Source organism: Herpailurus yagouaroundi, unplaced genomic scaffold (genome assembly GCF_014898765.1).
Source record: "Herpailurus yagouaroundi ecotype Mexico unplaced genomic scaffold, PumYag 77, whole genome shotgun sequence".
NCBI classification, from domain to species: domain Eukaryota; kingdom Metazoa; phylum Chordata; class Mammalia; order Carnivora; family Felidae; genus Herpailurus; species Herpailurus yagouaroundi.
In genome coordinates, this window is record NW_024412388.1 from 19,372,767 (window position 1) to 19,387,019 (window position 14,253).

At 46.5% G+C, this 14,253-nt stretch overlaps 1 protein-coding gene across 5 annotated transcripts in view; it reads left to right on the forward strand.

The window, feature by feature from the left end:
* Nucleotides 1-400: 400 nt before the first annotated feature.
* MTFR1L (mitochondrial fission regulator 1 like) overlaps nucleotides 401-14,253 on the forward strand; it is a 44,091-nt gene continuing 30,238 nt past the window's right edge. For 2 of the 5 annotated variants that reach the window (XM_040465487.1, XM_040465458.1), the window contains exons 1-6: nucleotides 437-539; nucleotides 3,597-3,740; nucleotides 4,254-4,358; nucleotides 7,112-7,221; nucleotides 7,441-7,652; nucleotides 8,888-9,209. In XM_040465487.1, the coding sequence (XP_040321421.1) occupies nucleotides 3,717-3,740; nucleotides 4,254-4,358; nucleotides 7,112-7,221; nucleotides 7,441-7,652; nucleotides 8,888-9,209 (773 nt within the window). In that variant the 5' untranslated portion in view covers nucleotides 437-539; nucleotides 3,597-3,716. Of the gene's footprint in view, nucleotides 540-3,596; nucleotides 3,741-4,253; nucleotides 4,359-7,108; nucleotides 7,222-7,440; nucleotides 7,653-8,887; nucleotides 9,210-14,253 lie in introns of those variants that run through there. The other 3 variants (XM_040465468.1, XM_040465478.1, XM_040465494.1) reach the window with 3 other exon arrangements.

A 14,253-nucleotide genomic window follows, 5' to 3' on the forward strand; every position in this document is an offset into this window, starting at 1 on the left:
AAAGGGGACCAAGGCGAGATAAGGCAAGAGCTGGGTCCGGAGGGCCTGGAGAGCGCCAGGTGGAGGATTCTCAAGGCTGCAGTAGGCTTAGGGACAGCAGGCGCCACACAAGTTGGGCGTCTGAGAGGGGCACGTAGTCGGACATCCGCTGCTAGAGGTCGTCTCGGGACTACCCCGGGAGAGCACCTAGAAGGCGGACACCAGCGGCGGATGCGACCAATCAGGCCGCGGGGATGTGCAAGCATAGTCAACTTTTCCCAGGGGCTGGGCCAGCGCAGGCGTGGTCTCGGGGATGGGCGTGTCCCCTCCTTCGGCGTCCCCACCTGAGGCCGCCCGCCGCCCCGCCCCTGCCGAAGGCGCACTCGCCCCGCCCTGAGTAGGGTCCGCCTGATGAGGGCGCGCGAGGTCGCGGCCCGGTGCGCAGCCGCAGGGGATCACTTCCGGGGGCGGATCGGCGGAAGTGAGGGCGGTTGAGGCTGCGCGGCCGGCTGTGGTAGGAGGGGCCGTAAGGTGAGTGAGTCCCGGAGCTGGAGTCTGAGGTAAGACTAGGTCCGAGTGCCGCTCGGGAGGCGGGAGCGCGGCCTCCCGGCCCGACTGTCAACGCAGCCTAGTGTCAGGCGTTGTGACATTAGGAGCCCGCGGCTCCTGCTCCCGCGCCAGTTCTCGCGGGAGCGCATGTTGTCGGCCTAGCTTGGCTGGGAGTGGGAGGACTCAATGCCCGTCTTCGATGGCTGAGCTATTGCAGAGGCTCCTTAGGCGGCCGGGCTACTTCGGCCGCCTCGCTTCTTCTGGGACCCGAGGGCCGCCAGGGCTGGTAGCGAGAGCTTGGCCGACCTTGGCCCCGTGGGGTCGGGACGTTGCGGGGGAGGGGAGGCGTGTCCCGAGCGAGCTCCCCGCAGCGGCTCCCCCAGCGCAGCCGCTTGGGGCCCACGCGGACTGTAGCTCGGCGGGGCGCCCGGTACCGGGGTGACGAGAGCAGGCTCTGCTCTGGAGGAGCCCCGAGCCTCCTGCGGGAGAGCGTGTGTGGACAGGCAATGACAGCGGCCCGGAGAGGGGTCGTGGGAGCGCGGAGGTGCTGAGAACCAACCAGCGTTGCCGGCGAAGCGGGGGAAGTCTAGCCGAAGACCCTTGGGACGAGGAGGGGGTGAAGGCCAAGCCCGTGTTCTTGTTCGTTCCCGAACAAACGTCGAAGTGCCCACTGCGGACGAGGCAGGCACTGTGCTGTGCCTGGGGAAGGTTCTGCCCTTCGGCAGACAGCACGTTACACGGGGACCTCATTACTGTTGTGAAAGGACTCCGAAGGAAACGTGGGGTGCTGGGGGGGGGGGGGGGGGGGCAGGAAGGACCTGTCAGGGAAGGGGAGGCGATGCGTGATCTGAGCCCTGAAGAATGATGAGCTTGGTGAAGAAGGTGCTGGCGTTTCCAGCGGAGGGAATAGTGCTGTGAGGCGGCCAGCGTGGCTGGAGGGTTGGGGGAACGCAAGCGGGGTGGCTGTCAAGTGCGCGAGGGCCCAACTGTAGGCCTTGGGGTTTTGTCTAGTGAGGTTGGGCCCGATTGTGGAGGGCCCCGCAGGCCATTCTGTGTAGATGTGATCCTGTTGGTTATAGCAAGCCGGGGTGGGCTAAACATAGGAGGAATGTGTCCTAGAAAGATCTCTCTGGCTGTTGTGTTAGGCCCAACTGAGTCTTTGGAAGTAAGTTTGGAGAGGAAGTGGCTGTAGTGCCTAGAGTGGGAAACAACAGGGAACCACTGTTCCGTGGAACCTGTGGCAGCACTGACATTCACCAGAGCCTGGCACAGCGGGACTTTGATAAAGGCTTGAGCTGTATGGAGTTGAGCCCATGCAGAAAGTAGCAGGATCTAGACCAGACTTGAAGTGCTTTCTTCTGGTGTGCCCACCGAGTGACCTTAGACAGTTCCTTTCCTCTCTTCAGCCTCCTTTCCCCGTGTGTATCATAGAGTGAGTGATAGATAATTCCCCTCCCACAGGTGAAAGAGAAATCCTGCAAGGGAGGTTTCAGTCCACCCCCCGTTCAGACCCTGCCTCCCAGTGACTTCTCACCTGAGCATTCCCAGCCCTCACGACCGCGTTTACCTTCTGTGCTCCTCTTTACGCCCCTCTCAACTTCCTGTCTTGGACCTGTGCTTTTGTGGCTGTTTTTCATCCCTTCCTACCCCCTCTGAACTCACCATGAGGTTGCGGGGCCAGGAGCCTGAATTCACCTGGCCACCTGTTAACTGTACCTTTCTTAAGCAGCAATATTCAGCCTTTGCTAGAATTATGTATTCAGGTCCCATTTCTCTTCCCGATTGTGAGTTCTGTGAGAGCATGGGTGTGTCTTACTCCTTCCAAAGCCCCTACAGGGCCTGGCACAGAGTGGGTATTGTTAGTGTCTGATGAACAAGGGAATGAGTCCATCGATTGCATCTGCTCACCGTCAGGAGCAGCTGTGACCCCATCCGTCTGTGTCTTGTTTTAACAGTTCATTAAGTACTTTAAAATCCTGTTTCACTCATTGATCCTTAAGATAATCTAGGTGGCAGCTGTTCTTGTCCCCTTTACATCTGGAAAAGCCAACCCTCAGAAAGGTTATATGGCCTGCCTGAGGCTAAAAGACCTGTAGATAGCTAAGCAGGATGAACATTTGGATCTTTTCCCTGTAGCTCAGTAGATTCAGATTGGCAAGAGCTGGCTGTTCATTCTCCATTTGTCTGTTTTACATCTCCCCCTTGCCAGGACCCAGCAGTGCTAGGCTTGGTGGCACGTGCTGGGCTTTTACATCCCTTCTTTAAGAATGATTGCTGGGTTTGGATGGTACCTACAATTTGGCTTTGTAACTACCAAAGGAATCCCTTTTTTTTTTTTTTTTTTATGTTTGAGAGAGGAAGAGAATGAGTGAGGAAGGGGCAGAGAGAGAGAGGGAGACAGAATCCCAAGCAGGCCTGTCTGGCACCATCAGCACAGAGCCCAATGTGGGGCTTGAACTGTTGAACTGTGAGACCCTGACCTGAGCCGAAATCGAGTGAGATGCTTAACTGACTGAGCCACCCAGGCACCCCCCAAAAGAGGTCTATTTACATCTTTACCAGTACAGTCAAACCTTGAATTGCGATTAACTTGTTCTGCAAGTGTTCCGCAAGACGAGCAATCATTTCTAATAAATTTTAACTTGATAAATGAGTGATGTCTTGTAATATTGGTAATATGTGACACCGAACATCACATGATCGCAACTGAGCCAATGGTTCCTGAAATTTGCTTTGATATATAAGTGCTTTGGGTTACAAGCATGTTTCCAGAACGAAGTATGCTCGCAAACCAAGGTTTTACTGTATTGCCTCAGGAAAGCTCCCAGAGTTGGCCAAGCTCATGCGACGAGTCTGGAACAGAACCTTTAAGGGTCTGGATTTGGAGCCATTGTTGGGTGAAAGCAGTCTCTTGGGCTGTTTTTCTCAAACCCTGTGAAACATCAGAGCATACCAAGGTTTCTGACTTGATACTTCTACCTTGGTATAAGTCATGGCTCTGCAGGACCTGGTTTTTGTGGGACTTGTGTGCTGGCCATCGAGTACCCACTGTGGGGATTGTTTCACAGGAAGAGAAATCTGGTGTTCCTTAGGATGGCCTGATATGAAGGAGTCACGCCTCCAGCCTCCCCGAGCCCCCAGAGCTGCCCCGCAGCTGCCTTGTCCTTCAAGTGCAGGAGCCGGTTGAAATGTCGGCAATGGAAGCCAATGTGGTAAGGGGCATTCCCAGGGCAGGGCTGTGGTGGGGAAGAGTTGAGCCCTGGGCCTGCTGAAGTTCTGTAGGAAATTCTGAGACTCTCCAGTTAATTTTTCCTTTCCCCTGGAGGCGACCCTTCCACATACGCCCACCTCCCGCCCTCCCACAGATAAAGCCAACTCTCATCTTTGAGGCAGTTAAGGAGCCAGCGTGTTTCTGCTTTTCGGTGCAGAGGAAAGGGAGGGAAGCCTACATGATCCCTACAGCCAGCTAATTCCTCACCCCCCTTTCACTGATCCTCCCAGCATTGGCAGTGCCTTGGCAACAGCAATATCCCCTTAAGTGGCTGGCCAAGGTGAAGACTAGCAACTGGGGAACCTGCCCGAACTCATATTGAGACTTGACTAACCCCCACACTGCACCGTGTCCCTGGGATCGGGGACTTCAGTCTCCCTGCTAAAGGAGAGGGGAGTAGGATGGGAGAGTAGTTAGACCCATCTCTGAGATTCCTTGTCACTCTCTGCTTTAGACCATCCCAATCTGGCAAAACAAGCCACATGGAGCTGCTCGCAGTGTAGTGAGAAGAATTGGGACCAACCTGCCCCTGAAGCCATGTCCCCGGGCATCCTTCCAGGTGAGTGTACTGGAAGGGCAGGGTAAGTAGAGGCTCAGAGACTGTGGCAGGATGGTGCTACTTCTGTGCCCCAGACTCCTTGGTGTTGCTAAGGCAGGTTGCCTTCCTGATCACTTTTTCATTTTGTCAAGAAATACTAAGTACATACAATGGATACTGGTCACTGTGCCTTCCTGATTGCACATGAAACTATGACCACAACTGTCAGACTTCCAATCTGTTTATAAATGAATAATCTTGCATTTTTTAAATATATATATATTTCTTACCGTTTATTCATTTTTTGATAGAGACAGAGAGTGAGTGGGGGAGGGGCAGAGAGAGAGGGAGACAGAATCTGAAGCAAGCTCCAGGCTTCTGAACTAATAGCACAGAGCCTGACACGGGGTTCGAACTCACGGACCATGAGATCATGACCTGAGCTGAAGTCGGACGCTTAACCAGCTGAACCACCCAGGTGCCCCTAATCTTTGATGCCACTGGGGCCTTTAGCACCCACTCTGCAGCAGATTCTTCCCTAGCCCATCTCTGAGTTGTACCCCCACCGCCCAACCCCCCCCGCTTCTGCAGTGGAAAGCTAAGTAGCATTCTTTAGACCCAGCTACCTCCCTCCTCTAAGAACTAATGGTTAAGTACCAGTTCCTGGCTAGGTGCTTAAGGTATATACGTTTGGGGAACTGAGGCACAAGTACTTAAACATTCTGCCTACACAGATGTGACAAATATTTCTCTGAAAAGATATGGGTCCAGGTGGAAACAGAAATGAAGGAGGTGAGTTTCTGTATCAGATGCTGAGCTGTGAAATCTGTAGCTCATTTTGGAGTCAGAAGTGGTGTCAGGGATAGTATTAGAGGCAAGAATGGAGTTAGAAGTGTCTGGTATGAGTGCCTGTCCTGTGACCCAGATTGCCAGTTATCCAGAACTGCCTAAAGGGTATGGGCAGGATGTGGTCCTAGCTGCCTGAAGCATCAGAAACAAAGGGAAGCACAGCTAGGGAATGTAGGGACTCAGTGGATGTTGCCCCCACACTTGGCTATAACCTCTTGGGTCCTTTGGCCAGATGCTGCTGGGCAGGGACAACCAAGGGCACAGGCTCCCACAGAGCAGGAGTATGGCATGAGTAGTAGGAGTAATACTAGCTAACATTTACTGAGCACATACTGTGTGCCAGGCACTGTGCTAAGTACTTTATAGACGTTAATTAATTGTCAATAGTGGAGCAGCACTCTGGAAAGGAAAACAAATGGAGGCTTCCCCTAAGTGGCCCATCTTAACAGTAACTTCTGGGTCAGTGGAAGTCCTTTTCTGTGTAACCTTGGAGCATCACATCACTCCTGTGAGATCCAGGTTCCCTATCTAAAAGCTGGAGCTATCAATTCCTGATCTACCTGCCAATTTGTAGCAGAAACATCTGAATTTAACTCCTGTATAGATGGGTTTTTGAGAAATTATTCCTGGATTTGGTTGTAAATTCCTTTAAGGGAATCTTGCTGATTTATTTTTTAAATTTGCCCATTACCCATACAAAATATTATGGAAAATAAAAAAGGAGAAAGGAAAATAAATTACATGTAATCATATAATAACTATTAATGTTTTGGTGTAGTTCTGTTCCATCCTTCCATAGGTGCATGTTCTTTCACTTTGATATATTCAAAGCATGACAGAATCCTCCTAACCTCTTAATCCACTCAGCCTTGTCTGTTCCCTGGTTGTTGTTCACTAGGTTGAGGGGATATTTTAAGGAATCCTCTTATCCTTTTGGTATAATCATTTCTTGTTATTTAAATCTAAATATTCAAATTACCAAGTTTGCTTAACACAATGTTGCTATAACAGTGTAGATCCCAGTTAGCTACAGAGGTGTTATAAGGAGCTAGCCAGGAGAAACTTCCTGTTGATAACAAACAACACTGTTGTCCTTGCACCTGTATTCTCCCAGCCAGAGAAAGCAAGATGCTCTTAGTGGCCATTTCTGTTAAAAGGCAACTCTGGCCAGTCCCACTGAAGACTCCTTTGCTCTAACTAGGGGCAGCGAATGTTTTCTTTAAAAGACCAAATAGTAAATATTTTAATGTGTGGGCCATAACTACTGTTACAACTACTCACTTCTGCAGTTGCAGCTTAAAAGATGTCACAGACAATACATAAATGAATGGGTATGAACTTTTCCAATAAAACTTTATATGTAAAAACAGTTCCCAGGGCGCCTGGGTGGCTCAGTCAGTGTCTGACTCTTGGTTTCTGCTCAGGTCATGATCTCATGGTTTATGAGTTTAAGCCCCGCATTGGGCTCTGTGCTGGCGGTGTGGAACCTGCTTGGGGTTCTCTGCCTCCCTGTCTCTCAAAAATAAAACATTTAAAACAAAAAACCAGATCCCAGTCCTACCCTAGGCTGCCATGTTTTGCTTGGAAGATAGAACAGACTCAAAACTGGTCTCTTCACTCTCTCATGCATATTCCACACAGCAACCAGAGTAATCTTGTAAAATCTGATTCTTAAAATCCTCCAGTGGCTCTTATTCACTTTCCAGCCTCTTGCAAATCACCCTCCACCCGTAGCTCTGTCCAGTTGTGCTGAGCTATTTGTAATCCCACAAACTTTCTTCTGACCTTTTATTCAAATTGTTTCCAGGAAGCCATCCTGGTACCCAGGACTGAATTAGGTGCCCCCCCCCCTATGTTTTGCAGTCTTTGATGGTCTCCTCATGATTTCAGTAATTGTTTTTTGATGACTTTTGCTTCCCTGTTAGACCCTGCCCAACATCTCTGACCTGTGTCTGAGGGATGTACCCCCAGTCCCTACTCTGGCTGACATCGCCTGGATTGCTGCGGATGAAGAGGAGACATATGCCCGGGTCAGGTAGCTGAGGCAGTAGCTGGTCTGCTGGGAATAGGGAGGGAGCTTCTTTCCAGATGAGGTGGCAGGCAGCAGGGAGAGTGTTCAAGAGGGGCCGAGGGCAACAAAAGCTGTGGGCTCTGAACCTGGCTGTGTTACTCTTATAGCAACGAGTGAAGGAACTTTATAAGGGGTGCAGTGGCTGGCTGTCTCTGCTGACATACTTGTCTTTCCCTGGTCCAGGAGTGACACACGGCCCCTGAGGCATACCTGGAAGCCCAGCCCTCTGATTGTCATGCAGCGTAATGCCTCAGTGCCCAACCTGCGTGGGTCTGAGGAGAGGCTCCTGGCCTTGAAGAAGCCAGCCCTGCCAGCCCTAAGCCGCACCACAGAGCTGCAGGATGAGTTGAGCCACCTGCGCAGCCAGATTGCTAAGATAGTGGCAGCCGATGCAGGTAGGAGCCCCTGAGTCAGGGCCAGAATATAGCAGGCTGTTCCTTTTACCCTGGCTCTTGGTAGAGGATAAGGGTAGAAGAATGATGGTCCATGATTCAGGGGGACATAGGCCCAAAACTCGGGCTGTTCTGAGGCCTGACTAGCCTCTGGTACTCCTTGGATGGTTTCCATTGGCCATTTGGGGCTGACTGGTTTGGTTAGGAACAAAACCTTCACTTTACCTGTGACCTCAGGCAGATTCCCTCCCTTGGCCACAAAAATCAATACCCTCATCCAAGTGTCTTTAACATCACATATTCCGTGAGCCCTCCAGCAGCTTTCATTTTTAATGAGAGATAAGCATTCCCCACCATTGAGAGAGCTATCCCCTTTAAGCACTTATCTTCCGTTTCCTTGTTCTACCAGAGACCACCTCTCCATCCCTCCATCTGTCTGTAAGGCAGAACCGCTGGAAATAGACGGGAGTCTGTCTTGACCTAGTGCATGAAACATCAACATGTGGATCTCGCCCCAGTTGCCCAGGGTTTATCCTCCTGTTCTTTCCATCCTCACTTTTCTGGTCCTTGTTGACTTAAGGTTTGGGAGCTATGACTTCATCTGTTGGTACAACACATGAAAATCATATGGCAGTTACATAGAGGAATTATACTTGAGTTTTTCATTTATATGTTGGCTACATTTTTGTCATCCAAGAGACAAGCTGAAGTAGTTGATGAAAAATGAAACTTAAAAATCTTTTTGTTTTGGAAATTCTCCCTTAAGATTTGAGAAACTAGGAGGACTGTCACCATTCTGTTTTCACTACTTCTTCCAGTCACTCAGAAGCACTAGCCCAGTTAGAGAAAGGACAAATTCTGACTTTGGTTCTGTTACTGTTGCTTTGGTCGAAATAGGGCTGTCACTCCATAGCCCACTGCAGAATGGGAGGGAGATTTTAGGTGCCTAAGCCTTTACGGGGTGGTTTCTTCCACCCTCCCAGAACACTGGAAGAACTCAGTGCTTCTGTATCTTCTTTAGATCCTGAGAGGGGAGGGTAGTGGAGGAATCCTCCACTGGCTTACACGGACTATCCCGGGCTCTCCCAGAAGGTCACGGTGTCAGCCCAGGAAATGAGTGTTGTTGTTCCTTTTACCCTGGGGGCACCTTTTACCCAGAGGGCAGTGCTTGTGGGGAGAAGATATTACTGCCGTGTTCTAGCCCAATGTCCATCCATGCCTATTGTTTTCTCTTTCAGCTTCGGCTTCATTAACGCCAGATTTCTTATCTCCAGGAAGTTCAAATGTCTCTTCTCCCTTACCTTGTTTTGGATCCTCATTCCACTCTACAACTTCCTTTGTCATTAGTGACATCACCGAGGAGACCGAGGTAGAGGTCCCTGAGCTTCCATCAGTCCCCCTGCTTTGTTCTGCCAGCCCTGAATGTTGCAAACCAGAACACAAGGCTACCTGCAGCTCGTCTGAAGAGGATGACTGTGTTTCTCTGTCCAAGGCCAGCAGCTTTGCAGATATGATGGGGATCCTGAAGGACTTCCACCGGATGAAACAGAGCCAAGATCTGTAAGTATTTGATAAGGAGCTCTGGTAATGTATTTACTGTTTAAGTCATTTTGGCTAGTGGTCTAGTAGAAACTTACATAGTAAGTCCTCAGTAGTGGCTATAATTTACTCCATTCACAAAACTAGCTTGCTTGCTTAATAACACCCCGGGCTCTGGTTTGAGGAAAGAGCAACATTTTACATTTGGTTGGGTGATCTAACTCAATCATTGGTAGAGATTTATCTAATCCAACTTCTGTCCCCCAGAGGGGCTTCACCACTTTAGTTCTTGCTGGTGACAAGTGTCCCCATGCCCCACCCTTCAAAATAGGGTTGCATAATTATTTTAGTATCTCAAACTGGGTTTTTGATAGATGGGAGAATTCCAAAATGTCCCCTGGGCACCTGGGTGGCTGAGTTGGTTAAGTGTCCAATTCTTGATTTCAGCTCATGATCTCACAGTGTTGGGATAGAGCCCTATGTTGGGTTCTATGCTGACAACACAGAGCCTGCTTGGGATTTTCGCTCTGCCCTTTCCCCACTCACGCTGTCTCTCTCAAATAAACATTAAAAAATATACAGTGGTCCCTTCTTATACAAGCCAACTGGATTAGCCGTTTGAAACTTATGAACTTGGCTGCCCATCAGAATTTGTTAAAAATACACCTTTAAACTTGCTAAAGCAGAACCTCCAAGGAATGGAGCCCTAGGTATTTTAAGTGGGGGTGGGAAGGAGTTTAGGAAATACCTACCTTGAGAAATTCACCTCGCAGAGGAAGTCCTAGAGCTCCAGCCAGAGGGACTCACTACCTTGAAGTGTAGTCTGAGCTACCTTCGTGGGATGCACCAGAGAAGCTTGTTCACATGCAGGTTCCTGAGCACTGAAACACTGAAGTTCAACATCCAGACCCCAAAGGCTGGAGTGTGCAGCTATTTGTAAATGCAGATAAAAAAGCTCTTTTGGGGGCTGGGACATGAAGTTTGTCTCCTGAGTTGGAGTTCTTGTTGAAGGGAAGGTTACTCACCTTGGTATGTCTGGCCCCCAATCACTTGTAAAGGCTGACTGACTCCCTCATTGCTTCCTGGATAGTCAATCCTTTAGGGAAGTCATTTTTAACCTCCCTTCTTGGGGCTTAGGCTGGTTGGTCATACCCACAGTTCCTAGATCTCCTGCATTCCCAAATTCAGCTCCTGCTTCCTTTAAGCTGATCTATGCCTTTTTCTTCTGGTCAATGTTTTATAGAATGACTCTCAAACTTTCTGTTACTTGCCTCTTCACCATATTAGATCCAAACTCCTTCTCCCACTTATTTAATAGAAAGAACTGAATTGATAACTAAAAATGAGAAAGTAGCCCCATCAGCAAAGATTCAGAAATGTGACAGATTGATGTTAGTTAACCCTTACACCTAGTAAAATGACTTCATAAGGACATGTGTAATTTAAAGCACCTATATTCTAGGTATCTAGGACACTCTTTTATGATGTATCAGGTATTTAAACCTACCCCAATCTGGAGTTGATTCTGTTCCCATGGCTCCCTTATGATGTGAATACTTTACTGTGAATTCTAGATCTCTTGTAAAAACCTCAGGGAAGGGGCATTTGGGTGGCTCAGTCAGTTAAGTGTCTGATGTCGGTTCAAGTCATGATCTCACAGTTTGTGAGTTCAACCCCGCACTGGGCTCTGCACAGTCAGCTTCAGATCCTCCGTCTCCCTCTCTTTCTGCCCTCTCTCTAATATAAAAATAAACATTAAACAAAACCTGAGTGATAACAGACGTAGGATACTTACCTGATAAAAAGTTCAAAATGGTCATAAAGATGTAAAACTGGGAAGAAGATGGGGAGAAGAATGGATGAACACAGAACTTCAACAAAAAGATAGAAAATATATGAAAAATACAAGTCATGGAGCTGATGAACACAATAACTGAACTGAATGAAAACACGAGAGGGGTTCACCAGCAGACTAGACGGAACAGAAGAAAGGGTAAGTGAACTCAAACACAAAGCAACAGAATATCTCCAATCAGAGCAGCAAGTAGGAGGAAAAAAAAAGTGAAGATAGATTAAGGAACTTAAAGGGGCAACATCAAATGGATTAACATTCTCATTGTAGGGCTCCCAGAAGGAGAGAGACAGAAATCTTATTGAAAAAAGAATGGCTGAAAATGCCCCTTAATGTGGGAAACAGACGTCTAGATCCAGGAGGCCTGGAGAGTTCCAAATAAGATGAACTCAAAGAGACCCTAAAAGCAGCAAGAAAAAAATAACTTGTTATGCAAAAAGGAACCCCCCCCGTAAGACTCTCAGTACATTTTCCAACACTTTGCAGCCCAGGAGGGAATGAAAGTGTATTCAAAATGCTAAAAGAAAAATTCCAAACAAGCAAAGTTATCATTCAGAATTAATTTCCCAGACAGTTAAAGGAGTTTATCACCACTAAATCGGCCTTAAAAGAAATGTTAAAATGACCTCTTTAGGCTGAAAAAAGCACTAATCGGAAACAGGAACACATATAAAAGAGCAAATCTCACTGGAGAGATAAATGTAATAAAAATAGTGGATTAATCACTTAAGGTTAAAAACACAAAAGTAAAATAACAAAGACCTAAAAAAAACAAAAGTAAAAACGTAACTGATTATAATAGTTAAGGGATATGCAAGAAAAAATGGTGAAATGTGATCTCAAAAATGGGGAGGGGGAGTAAAAATGATGAGCTTTAGAATGCGATCAAACAAGTTGGCAACTGTTTTATCAATTTAAAATAGACTTATGGATAGGAGTTCTACTTAAGGCTCATCTTAACTACAAAACAAAAACGTAAATATACACTAGATAAAAAGGAATATAAGCATACCACTAGAGAGTTTCATCAAACCACAAAGGAAGAGAGCAAGACAAGAAAGGTACAGAGAACTACAGAAACAGCCAGAAAACAATAAAATGGCAAGTACATACTTACCAGTAACTTTTTTTTTAATGTTTATTCTTGAGAGAGACAGAGTGTGAACAGGGGAGGGCCAGAGAGGGAGGCACAGAATCTGAAGCAGGCTCCAGGCTCCAAGCTGTTAGCACAGAGCCCGATGTGGGGCTCAAACTCACAAACCACGAGATCATGACCTGAGCCGAGGTCGGATGCTTAACCAAGCCACCTAAGCACCCCAATAATTATACCCAATAATGTAAACAGACTAAATATGCCAGTCAAAAAACAGTGGCTAAATGGGGCAGCTGGCTAGCTTAGTTGGGAGAGCATGCAACTCTTGATCTTGGGGTCATGAGGTTGAGCCCCATGCTGGGTGTAGAGATTAAATGAATGAATAAATAAAAACGTTTAATGTTTGTTTATGCTTAGGAGAGAGAGAAAGAGGAGGGGAGAAGCAGAGAGAGGGAGACAGAGGATCTGAATTGGGCTCTGTGCTGACAGCAAAGAGCCCGATGTGAGGCTCGAACACACATACCATGAGATCATGCCCTGAAGTTGGACACTTAACTCACTGAGCCACCCAGGTGCCCCAAAAAGGACTAAAATCTTAAGAAGAAAAAAAAAAAAAAAGGCTATGGCTAAATGGATTAAAAAACAAAACCTAAGTGCTGCCTACAAGAGACTCTTTTAGATGTAGGAAGACACACAGATGGAAAGTGAAGAGATAGAAAAAGATACTCCATACAAATGGAAACCAAAAGAAAGCTGGGGTAGCTGTAACTTAGAAAAAAATCGACTTCAAAACAAAGATTGTAGTAAGAAACAAAAGGGGTTATATAATGATAAAGGGGTCAATCCACCAAGAGGATATAATATTTGTAAATACTTATGAACCCAATATAAGAGCATCTATATGTATAAATAAATATTGACAGACATGAAGAGAGACAGCCATACAATAGTAGTAGGGGACGTTAATACCCAACTTGCATCAATGGATAGATTATCCAGACAGAAAATAAGAAAACATCAGCCTTATGTGATGTTAGACCGGACAGACTTTACAGATATATACAGAACATCCCATCTAAAAGCAACGGAATGTACACTCTGAAGTGTACATGGAACATTTTCCAGGATAGATCATATGGTAGGCCACAAAACAAAGAGGACTGAAATCCTACCAAGCATCTTTTCCAGCTCCAGTGATAAGAAACTAGGTATCAGTGGCAGCTCTTTCTGCCCATGGGTTCTGTCCCGTGCTTTAATAAAACCACCTTATTGGCTAAAAAAATAAATAAACAAACTAGAAATCAGTTACACAAAGAAAACTGGAAAATTCACAGATATGTGGAGATTAAACAACATCTATGAAACAACTTGAGAATCAAAGTAGAAACCAAAAGAGAAATAAAAAAATACCTTGACACAAACAGAATGGAAATATACCAAAATTTATGAGATGTAACAAAAGCAGTTCTGACAAGGAGGTTCACAGCAATAGTGCCTATCAAGAAGCAAAATTCCCAAATAACTTTATACCTTAAGGAACCAGGAAAAAAGAATAAATGAAACCCAAAGTTAGTAGAAGGAAGGAAATAACAAAGATTAGAGCAGAAATAAATGAAAGACTAAAAAGCAATAGAAAAGATGAAAGTAAGAGGTTGTCCTTTGAAAAGATAAAAAATTGACAAACCTCTAGCCAGAATCACCAAGAAAAGGACTCAAAATCAGAAGTAAAAGAGATTACAACTAATACCACAGATGTACAAAGGATGAGACTACTATGAAAAATTATGTGCCAACAGTGGACAACCTAAAAGAAATGGGTGAATTCCTAGAAACATACAATCTACCAAGACCGAATCATGAAGAAATAGAAAATCTGAACAGATTGATTACTAATAAAGAGATTAAACCAGTAATCAAAAACCTCCCAATGAAAAAAATCTAAGACCAGATGACTTCACTGGGTGAATTCTACCAAACATTCAAAGAAGAATATCAATTCTCAAACTCTTCCAAAAAACAGAAGAGGAAGGAACTCTTTCAAACTCACTTTACAAGGCCAGCATTATCCTTACACCAAAACAAGGACACCAGAAGAAAATACAACTATAGGCCAATATTCC